The following is an 11,595-nucleotide window of genomic DNA, read 5'->3' as shown; positions in this document are numbered from 1 at the left end:
CAACAGCATCAACAACCCTTCAATAGAGATGGCCACGCATCAAGTTCTAGAACTCTGCTCGAAAACCTATTGAAGGAGTACATAGCCCAGAACGATGCAATGCTGAAGAGCCAGGCGTCATCAATCAGAAACCTGGAACTCCAGGTGGGGCAAATTGTAAGCGAGTTGAAAAGCAGGCAACCAGGCGTTCTACCCAACAATACAGAGACACTTGGGAATAGTAACGGGAAAGAGCAATGTCACGCAGTGACGTTGCGGAGTGGAAGAGCCCTTGCAGAAAGAAAGATGAATCCAAGAAACAATAGTCCTTTGAAAGAACGCATTACATGTATAACGGATCAGAAAGAGAGAATGGCAGAAAATACAAGCCTTTCAGAAACCGGCACATCTAACGTCGAAAGGTAGGAGGTTCCTCTGAACGCACCATTCCCTGGGCGTCTGATGAAGAAGAATGATGAACATCAGTTCAAGCGCTTTCTCGAGCTCTTAAAGCAGTTGCACATCAACATTCCACTCATAGAAGCTTTGGACCAGATGCCAACATACGTGAAGTTTTTAAAGGACATTTTGACGAAAAAGAGAAAAATCAGTGAGAAAGAAGTAATAGCACTAACGCAGGAATGCAACGCGTTAGTAAGCAACAAGCTACCACAGAAGCAGAAGGACCCAGAGAGCTTCACAGTTCTTTGTTCAATTGGAGGATTAGATGTGGGCCATGCGTTGTGCGACCTAGAAGCAAGCATCAATCTCATGCCCCTTTCAGTTTTTAAGAAATTGAGGATTGGTGAGGCACAACCTACTTCTGTCACCCTTCAACTCGCTGACAGGACAATTAAGTACCCGGAAGGGAAGATTGAAGATGTTTTGGTGAAGTTTGACAATCTCATATTCCCAGCATACTTCATTATTCTGGATTATGAAGCAGATAGGGAGGTTCTAATCATCCTTGGACGCCCTTTCTTGGACACTAGGAAAGTTCTGATTGACGTGTATAAAGGTGAGCTAACTATGCGCGTGGATAATGAAGAGGTGAAATTTAATGTGCTCAATGCATTAAAATTCCCAGATAGTGATGATTGTCAGCTAAACAATATTGAATTGATTGAAGAAGAGACTCGGGTATGTGAAGTTCTCGCGCTGGAGGGAACCCTGAAGGAATCCGAGCCGCCAAGTCTGAGTGAGTGGCAGAAAAAACCAACGCGTCATTCACTCGAACAACCACCTAAACTCGAATTAAAACAATTACCCGGACATTTGAAATACGCTTTTCTTGGAACTAATAATACATTGCCTGTTATCATTTCCGCTAATCTCACAAAGCCTAATAAAGATTCACTCTTGCAGATGTTGAAGAAACATAAACGCGCAATAGGGTGGACGCTTGCAGATATTCGTGGAATAAGTCCATCCTATTGTATGCACAAAATTAGTTTGGAGGAAGGGAAGACGGGGTCAATCGAGCCTTAAAGAAGGCTTAACCCCATTATGAAAGAAGTGGTCAAAAAGGAGATTTTGAAATGGTTAGATGCGGGAGTTATTTATCCGATATCCGACAGCAGTTGGGTTAGTCCAGTTCAATACGTTCCCAAGAAAGGGGGACCACTTTTCTCTTCCTTTCAACGATCAGATGCTTGATAGACTTGCAGGTAAAGAGTTTTATTGTCTTCTCGATGGTTATTCTGGTTACAACCAGATTTTAATAGATTTGGAAGATCAAGAGAAGACCACGTTTACTTGTCCCTTTGGCACTTTCGCATTCAGACGCATGCCCTTTGGGCTATGCAATGTACCAGGGACATTTCAACGTTGTATGATGGCCATTTTCTCTGACTTCCTAGAGAAGACCGTGGAAGTCTTCATGGATGACTTTTCAGTCTTTGGAGACTCATTCCAGTCATGCCTGGATAACTTAGAAGCCATCCTCGCTTGGTGCGAGGAAACAAACTTAGTACTGAATTGGGAAAAATGTCACTTCATGGTGACAGAAGGAATTTTTTTGGGGCATAAAGATCCAAGGCTGGCTTGAAAGTGGATAGAGCAAAGATTGATGTAATAGCAAAACTTCCACCACCAGCGAATGTCAAAATGTTAAAAAGTTTTCTAGGGCATGCCGACTTCTATAGATGGTTCGTCAGAAGCTTTTCTCAGATTGCGCGACCTCTGAGTGCATTATTGGAGGCGAACCGGCCCTATGTTTTTAACGAAAACTGCACTGACACGTTCAAAACCTTGAAGTATGCGTTGACAACAGCCCCAGTGTTAATAGCACCGAACTGGACGCATCATTTCATTCTTATGTGTGACGCGAGTAATATCGCAGTGGGAACTATGTTAGGGTAGAAGAGGGGAAACTTGATACATCCCATCTCCTACGCGTCCAAAACATTAAACGACTCTCAGGAACACTATAAAACTACTGAAAAAGAGATGTTGGCTATAGTATTCGGTATTGAAAAATTTCGTTCTCACTTAGTTGGTGCATCAGCCACCATATATACCAACCACTCAGCCATCAAGTTCCTGATGAGTAAGAAGGACGCAAAGCCAAGACTAATAAGATGGGTTCTACTACTATAAGAATTTGACATTAACATCCAAGATAGAAAGGGAACAGAAAATCAGGTGGCTGACCACCTGTCCATGCTTGAAAATCAAGAAATGCAAGTCCAGGAAAACGACATCAAGGACGCATTCCCCGATGAGACCCTGTTTAGAATTAAAGGCAGGGAACCTTGGTATCCTGATATAGTTAATTACTTGACCACCAAGCAGTTCCCTGAAAAATTCAATTCCCAGCAGAAGAAACGGCTAGTCCATGACAATAAGTTTTATTTCTAGGACGAACCGTTTCTATACAAACAAGGCCCAGACTCTATACTACGTCGATGCGTCCCAGAGGAGGAGACACAACACATCCTGGCCGAGTGTCATAATTCTCCTTATGGTGGGCATTTTGGTGGGCAAAGGACCACGGTGAAAGTTCTTCAATGCGGTTACTTTTGGCCCACCCTTTTTAAGGATGCACGAGAGTTTGTTCAAAATTGTGACCCCTGCCAATGCACGGGGAATATTTCTTCAAGGGACGCAATGCCCTTGAATAATATTCTCGAAGTGGAGTTGTTTGATGTCTGGGGCATAGATTTTATAGGCCTGTTCCCTCTGTCTTGTGGTCAGCAATATATCCTGTTGGTTGTAGACTATGTATCTAAGTGGGTAGAGGCAGTAGCCTGTGCCAGAAACGACGCGTCTACTGTATCTAAATTTCTTATCAGGAATATTTTCACACGCTATGGAACGCCGAGAGCTCTGATAAGTGATGAAGGTACGCATTTTATCAATCGCATCGTTTCAAAATTACTTGCAAAATATAATGTCAGGCACAAGATTGCTACCGCCTACCACCCTTAGATAAACGATCAGGCAGAAATTTCAAATTGAGAAATCAAATCAATTATGGAAAAAGTCGTCAGCACAACGCGGAAAGATTGGGCGCAGAGGCTGGATGAAGCACTCTGGGCCTATAGGACTGCATACAAAACGCCTATAGCTATGTCTCCTTACTCACTTGTATTTGGTAAAGCATGTCATCTTCCCGTAGAGTTGAAGCATAAGGCATTTTGGGCAGTAAAGAAGTTGAACATGAATCCGGATGCGACGGGCGTTTAACACAATCTTCAACTCAACGAGCTCGAAGAATGGCGAATGAATGCATATGAAAACAACAAGATCTACAAGGAAAAGACAAAGCGTTGGCACGACCAATGCATCAGCAAGAAGGTACTTGTTATTCGTCAGAAAGTTTTATTGTTCAACTCACGCTTGCGTCTGTTTCCAGGGAAATTGAAATCTAGATGGTCCGGGCCCTTCATAATTAAAACGATCTTTCCTTACAATACTGTGGAATTAATGCGAGAAGATGGCACTGATTCGTTCAAAATAAACGGCCAAAGGGTTAAGCCGTACTTTAAAGACGAAGTGGAACGCCAAAAGTCGTCTCTTGCACTACGCGAGACAAGTTGAAGCTCGCGTCGAGGCATCTCTGCGCTTGTAACACCACATCCTCCAGGGACGCCTCTCAACCTTATTCTTTTTCATTTTGTATTTTATGTTATGTTTGAATTTGTTTGTTTAGTTATTTGAAGGTTTTAAGTTGATTGTTTTGCCTTAACAAAATTTGGAAATTTGATTGTTTTTTTTTTAAAAGTGTATAATTAAAACTAAAACATTGGACGAGTTAGACACAAGTCTAATGCAGGGGGCAGTGAAGGGACGCGTCTCGAAAACAAAAAACATTCGAGTGTTTTGGTTAAACGATGCGACCCTTCCACTTTGCATTAATTGCAGACGTCAAGCGCCGCCTGACGTCAGCCGCAATCATCCTCTCCTCCTACAAAAACCTCACTTGCACTAAACCGTTTCTTCTTCTCCTTCACTGTGCCTACGAACCTCCATTTCTTCAGAAAGCTTAGCACCTCAGATTCACCAAACCTCTATTTTTCTCTCTCGCTCAGCATCTTCGGTGAACAATGTCGTCCGGCTCAGATTCTCAGAACGAAAGCTACAGCCTAGACAACGATTCGTCGGTAAGTTCCTTCTCCTCCTCTTCATTTTCGAGTTCACCACCACCTAGCCCTAGGAAATCAACCTATATCCCTACCCAATCGAAAGCCTCTTACGGTGGCACTACCTCTGCTTAGCGTCTGGCCATCCCTACACCTCCTTCCACCTCCATGAAAGCTTTGGCCAAGAGCTCCAAGAAACCTGTAAACCCTCCGGCCAAAACTTCTCTGCCTAGGGCTAAAACCCCACAAAAACCCAAGGCTGCCCCTAAACCAAGGGTAAAGACACCAGCCAGGACCAGGACGCGTCCGTCATATATGGCCGCATCCAAAACTTATACCAAGCCTGCCCCACCACCATTTATCCCGAACATAACCTTGGTGGGTGCAGCGCATGAACCCCTTCCTACCTATACCCATACTGCACCATCTCCAGCGGTGCGCCTACCTTCCCCCCCTCCCCCCCCCCCCTCTATCCATTGAACCCTTAGCAATAATTTACCCGGTGGAATCAGACACGTCTAACCAGCTATCACCTTCACCCATCCTAATATCCTCTCCGGGGATGCCTCACACCCCTGTGGGCACCCCACCATTCACTCCACCTATCCCAACCTCTGACAGTCCTGCATTAGAGCATAACCTTGAAGACTTGGCAGAGTTAGTAAGACGTGATGAAGAGGAAGTATTTGGAGCTATTCTAGCATCGCTCAACCAAGAGCAAGAAGCAACTCAAGTGATGTGTTCAGATCCACCAAACGCATCACTCGAGTTGGATGAAACAGAAAGATATGCAGTGATGCTAGAAGAAGAAATGGAAAATGAAGAAAGGGAAGAAAATGAAAGAAGAGAAGAAGAAAGTAGAGAAAGGAGAGTTGGTCCCGACGCGTCGCAGCCACGCCCATTTGACGCAGATGAAGGGCCTATAAAATCAAAGAGAGTATCAAGGAAGAGAATGTTGATACTGGAGGAAGAAGAAGAAGAAGAAGAAGTTGCACCCGGACCTGAGGGTGCAACGCGTAAAAAAGGGCACAACACATTGGAAAATGAATTGAAAGAATATGTGCCCGCGAGACAAAGGCGAAGGAAAACCAATCTCCAAAAGGAGTTGGAGAATGAGTTAAGAGAGTTGGCTAAAGAGGCAAGAGAACATGCGGTAGGGAAATGCAAGGTAACAGAGGCGTTACCTAAGAGAACCACGGGAAGAAAGCATCAGTTTAATGACATATTACTAGAGAAAGGCTTCTTCCCTGAACGCCATCCATTGCCAGTCTATATCACGGAAACCATCAACGCACTAGGGTGGAATCAATTCTACGTTGGGCACAATCGCATCTAGCTCAACCTTGTCCGCGCGTTCTACAACAGCAAATTCGACATGGAAAAGAACACCGCCTTCGTAGAAGGGGTGTTAGTGTGCTTCTCGGCAGACAAGATAAATGAAGTGTTCAACTTGAATAGTAATCCTGACGCAGAAGGAAACCACATCTTAGAGCAACCAACGCCTGGTCAATTGGAAGATGCGTTGAAGACAGTGGCCAAACCTAGAAGTAAGTGGCAGACATCAAGGAATGAATCAAAGATGCTTGCTTCCAGGAATCTGAACCCAGACGCTAACATATGGTATTATTTAATCAAACGCAGCATCATGCCTACAACGCATGATGAAACGTTATCCAGAGAACGCGTCCTGGCCACTTACTGCATAATGCAATGCATCCCGTTGGAAATTGGAAGGATTATACGGGACCAGATCAAGGCCATCAAGAACAAGCCTCGAGAACAACTATATTTTTCGTGACTGATTTGCACATTATGCAAACGCGGGGGTATCCCTCTAGGGGATGAATATGAAGAAGTCGATGGTCTGATAGACATCAAGGCAATAAGGCGTCTCCTTCGAGGATCACAGCATCAACCAGCCTTACCTGTCAAAGAAGTGGCACGTAGACCTCAACCAACAAAATGCACTCCCAAGAAAAGACGCGTCATGGTGTTGAACACAACGATGAAGCTTCAGAGAATGAAGAATGTGAAGCTAAGCCAGAAGCTTTGGCTGAAGAAGCGCAACCTGCACTTGAATTTTTCCTTGACTCACTAGTAGCCCAGCCAGAAGGGAGTCCTGAGTAGACGCATCAAGAACCCATATTCACAGACCAGGACCTCCCTCATTCCATTCCTTCACCCCAACAAAGCCCAATCCAAAATTTTGTGCCACCTCCAGTGATCTTTGAGCCAACTAGGTTAGGGTCCAGTAACGCAGTAGCATTTGAAGACCCAGTTAGACGAGAAGAACCAGTACCCCAACGCAGCATAGACTTGGAGGAGTTGAAAACATTCATCAGTGATCAACTCCGACCGTTGGCCGAATCAATTGAAGATCTTCAACAACAAAACCGGGTATTAAGGGATTACTTGAGGCAACAGACAAGACGCATGCAATACCAATTTTTCTACACAATGCAGTATATCAATCAGGTCTTGGTGGGTATGTTTGCCTTGCCTCCGTTACCAGCCCATCTCAGAAATCCCTTGTGCTTCATGGACAAGAACCCCAAAGAAGAACGCAGAGATGATGCACCAGCACAGTAGAACCTTGGGGTGTTAGGTTAAAATTATTTTGTAATTTTGATTTAATTGTCCTTTTGCATTTTTTTTCTATGTTTATGCAATATATGTTAAAATATGAAAAATGAATGAGAAGTTATTATCACTTTGATTCTTGCGTTTGTCCTTAGCATACTTTATTTTTGTTCTTTGATTATTTTCTAAGTCTTGTGCTTAACTTAACCTCAATTATATCAACTATATGAACTCATAAGCATAAGATAGGCGTTAGGAAAATAGACGAGGCTTGAACTTCTCTTAAAAAGATTAAGTTTACTTTCTAATGCATGCAAGCTAAAAATTTCTTAAACTCCTTTCAATTTATCAAATACTTTTAAAAATTTGTTTCTCTTTTAGCAATGAGGATATAGCTCATCTCCAAATTTGGGGACGAAGGAAATCCGAGCGTAGACGCGTCAATGTATACATCATAAAGAAAAAGGGAAACAAAATAAGAAGAATTTTGAATGCAGCTCCTCTGTCATTACTTCAAAAGAAAGAAATTTCAAATGACGTGAGCTTAATTGGAACAGGCACTTAGCCGTAGTTGGATGCCCACATGACACCCGTAGGGGTAAGCCAAAACGAAGTTAAGTATCCTAGACCAACGTATCCTATAAAACTCCTCTATCTAGTTTGGAAAAAAAAAACTATACTTTGAAAAAGGAATGAATATTAGATATGAGTTTAGTTGTAAAGGGTTCTCACCCATAGTTGGATGCTCGCATGACACTCGTGGGGGCAAGCCAAAATGAAAGTGGGATACCTGGAGTAACGCATGGGTAAACAAGTACACAATCGTTTTCTTTTTATCGAACATTTGTTTTTCAAAAGAAATAGCATCTAACGCATTGCTGGTTAAGAAAAGATTGAAATGATTTGAGAAATGAAAGGAGTTGCGATGAAAAGCCTGCCGCATCGGAAACTAAATATTAGACCTTTTAAGAAAAGCGTCAATCTAAGTTATATTTTCCCAACTCTTATCTCAGCTTTGAGACTAATATGATGAGAGGTGAAATTTGCACATCTAAGGCAGAGGAGATAAAGAAGAATTATTTTAGAATGCTTGAGAACAAGCATTGTTCAAATTTGGGGGTGGTTGATAACTTGTAAAAATACAAATTATCCTTGCTCTTAAGTTAGAACAATTAGGGTTTTTAATGATAAAATCTCCTCATTTTTCATAAAAACGCATGGATTTACTTAAACAATAGCAATTTCATGTAAAAGAAGTTTATCACTAAAAATCGCTGCACTAATGCACTACTTTGCGGGATTTCAACGCAAGAACTGACAATAACGCATTAGACAAGTGCCGCAGGAAACACGCTAACGCATGAGCCATGCGTCGGAGGGAATTCAACGCATAGAAGATTCGTTACTCCAGGCTGATTGTGTCACATCACCACTTGCAAGCATGGGCACCTACAACAGGCGGCGTCTGAAAAGATTCCAGAGGTCAGGCGACCAACCAGGACATGGAATTTAATGCTGACTAGGGCATGGATTTAAATGCAGCCCATCCTCCATGTGGACGAGACAAGCACCTATAAATACTTGAAGACCGTCCAAAATTGAGAGTTCAGACAATTAGAAGCTTCATACTCTCTGTAAATTTGTAGACTTAGTTTTAGTTTGTACCAGTTGTGCCGAGGTGTAAGACGATCGAAGGAGCTGAGAACCACCACCACCGCCGGCCAGGGAGTGGAGAAAATTATTCTTGAGAAAGATACTCTGTCCTCGGCTCTTTAAAGTGATTGTACACAACAAGATTAAGCCAAAGAACCACAAGAGATTGTATTCTTTGGCTTGACTCAGTCTCTCTCTTAATATCATTTTCATTTCATTTTGAATGAATATAGTTCTTTGTAAAGACTCATTGATCCTTTATAAAATTCATATATTTGATCATCACTTTTGCTATTGTTTGTCTTCTATTTATGTTGAAAGCATTAGTACTTCATGCATAATTTTGTTCAAATGCTTAAACCAACTTGACAACTTGGTGAAAGCTTCTTTACTTAGTTGTTCGAAAGAATAGCTAAGTTGCATTAAGTAGAACGCCTAGTACAGCTAGAGATAGACTTACTGGTGTTTCTTGCATTCTAGGTTAGACGCATGCACCCTAGAGATAGGCATGTATGTTATTCGCATTGAGAAGTGTTGAATGATGTCTAACGCATGAACAGAAAGATAAGCAACCCAACCCATTTCATCCACATTACATTAGTTGTATGCAATTATCTTTAACCGGCGTGTCCACCTACTTAAATTCCATTTTCGCATGAACCTTCATTTTCCACTCAACTCTTTTGTATTCTCTTGCATAGGCATAGCATGTTAGTGTAAATAATACATCTTTCACATTTATTTAGGAAAAACCTCCTACTGCAAGTACAACATATAATCTGTGATAGTGAAACTGAATCCATGTGATCGACCCTAGACTCGCCAAGAATCTAGATTGGATTTATACTTGGGTTTAATCTAGGAAAACTTGAATGTTATTATAAGGAGTTGTGTGTCTTCTGTGCATAATACTAACGCCCCAATGCGTTGCATTCATTTAAACGCATCAAGGCAGAACACGGCACTTAGACTTTATTCTTCCAATCTGTTTTACTCTATACACTCCTAAAGCATCTCACGATAGCAAGCGAACAAATGGGAACAACGATAGTCGAACAACGTTAGTCGAACTTTTTCAGCAAAGATCTTCGGGAACACAAAAGTATTACAGATTTCAATAAAACTTCGGAGGTGCGCGTGCGGATCCTCGCCACACCTTCCTTCGAATTGACCTACAGCCTGGATCATCTGTAGCATCACCGGTTTCATTTCAAATCTATTTCCGTCGAGGGCAGGCCTCATGATTCCCGGAGAGAAATCATATAGGTTTGGCGATGCATAGTCTCTAATGGGCCTATTGCGATCGTTTGCCAACAGAATCGGATTTGCCATGACATTATTGTTGTTTGGTGCTCCATTTCCAGGCTGCTCAGCCATCTCTTCTTTGTCGGATTGTGATTGTTTTTGGCGGTCTCTTAGTCTCCTTCGAAACGTTCTCAATCTCTAGGTCATAGTTCGCCAGAGATTGAGAGTTCTGCAAAGAAATCACAAAAATTACCATTAACAACTATTTTGTCGAAGTCCCCAGAAACGGCGCCAAAAACTTGATGCGTTATTTTATTAAGTGGAAATGCGGATGAGATGTGTTGATGGATTGCATTGTGCACTCAAGTTTCCCCAGCAGAGTTCAACTGTAAATTCCTCTGAGTTTCCCGGTAAGTCCAGGGTCGAACACAAGGACTTGTGAAAATAGTTGCGTTGGTAATGTCTATGCAAACTTTGTGGTAATCAAGTAAATAAATAAAGTGTGGGTGTGTTGTTGCGTTGATGAAAAAGAAGTAAATAAAGGTGGCGGATTTAAGAGAGATAGTTGCGTTGATAGATGCAATGAGTATGCGATGAACGGGTTGAGAAGGTCTTTAGCTAGTGTTACTCGGGAATGCGTCAAACCTTGCAATCATGTTACAACCATGCACAGAAAGTTATTTCCTAATGTAAATGCGATGCTCCTAAGTCTAGAACGCATGTGTTGAATACAAAATGTCCATAGAGCTTCCCTAAGTCAGTGCTCTTGTCCTATGTGTTGATGCAAAATACATGAAAGCAAGGTGACCACATATAATCATACCTTATTGCTAAAATGCATGTGATGCGTCAATAACAAATAGTACTCATTCCTAAGCGTGTATCTCTCGTTTATGCGTTCTAATCTGGTTCTTCCAAACCTAGATTCTGACCTGACCTTCCCAAGTCTAGATCCTGTCTTTAGACTATCCTCCCGAGTATCTCTAATAGACGAATGAAGCATACATAAACAAGATAATCGCAAAGATGAAGATTCCCTCGTTATGCTAGCTAACTACTTCTCAACCCATTCAACTAATTTAGCTACTCATGCATAAATAACAGAGAGTGAACAGATATAGAGAAAGACATTCCATTCTTATAACTGAAAATGACAATGGAAAGTAAAGGTTGAGAGTCTAGTAGCAATTCCTTGCTGACCGAGGCTTTTTACACTGAATCTCTATTCTAATCTACAAATGTTCCCGCTTTCGCAGGCGTCGGCCCTCTCTCTGTCTTGGAGCTTCTGGAGCTTTTCCAAGCTTACCGGAACGATCTACCGGCACACTTTCTTCCTCGCGTCTGTTTTAAGGTAAAAGAGAACTATGGACAGAGCTGTGAACTTGTAAAGTGGTGAATTAATCGACTGCTTAACCCCTTTTCTGAAGAATGCACTCGGTATTTATAGAGCATCCATGGTGAAAGACGGCTTCTCTCTCCTAGTTGTACAGATGGGACATCATTAATTCCTAATTGATGCGCCGGATAATTGTCACCGATAAAGCTGAATGTACTT

General features: G+C 42.1%; 1 protein-coding gene across 1 annotated transcript; it reads left to right on the top strand.

Moving 5' to 3' along the window:
• The first annotated feature begins 441 nt into the window (after positions 1 to 441).
• LOC150033011 (uncharacterized) lies at positions 442 to 1,467 on the top strand. The gene has a single exon (XM_090307099.1). It carries the CDS (start codon positions 442 to 444, stop codon positions 1,465 to 1,467), a length of 1,026 nt encoding a protein of 341 aa, XP_090163225.1.
• Positions 1,468 to 11,595: the final 10,128 nt, after the last annotated feature.

The sequence above is a fragment of the Benincasa hispida genome, chromosome 11 (assembly GCF_027475165.1).
Source record: "Benincasa hispida cultivar pf3 chromosome 11, pf3_genome.v1.1, whole genome shotgun sequence".
In the NCBI taxonomy this organism is placed as follows: domain Eukaryota; kingdom Viridiplantae; phylum Streptophyta; class Magnoliopsida; order Cucurbitales; family Cucurbitaceae; genus Benincasa; species Benincasa hispida.
Note: the sequence above shows the minus strand (reverse complement) of the source record. Positions and strands in the feature narration are given on the sequence as shown.

Coding starts and splice junctions, on each gene's coding strand:
- LOC150033011 (XM_090307099.1), top strand. CDS start 442: ATGAAGAAGAATGATGAACATCAGTTCAAGCGCTTTCTCGAGCTCTTA.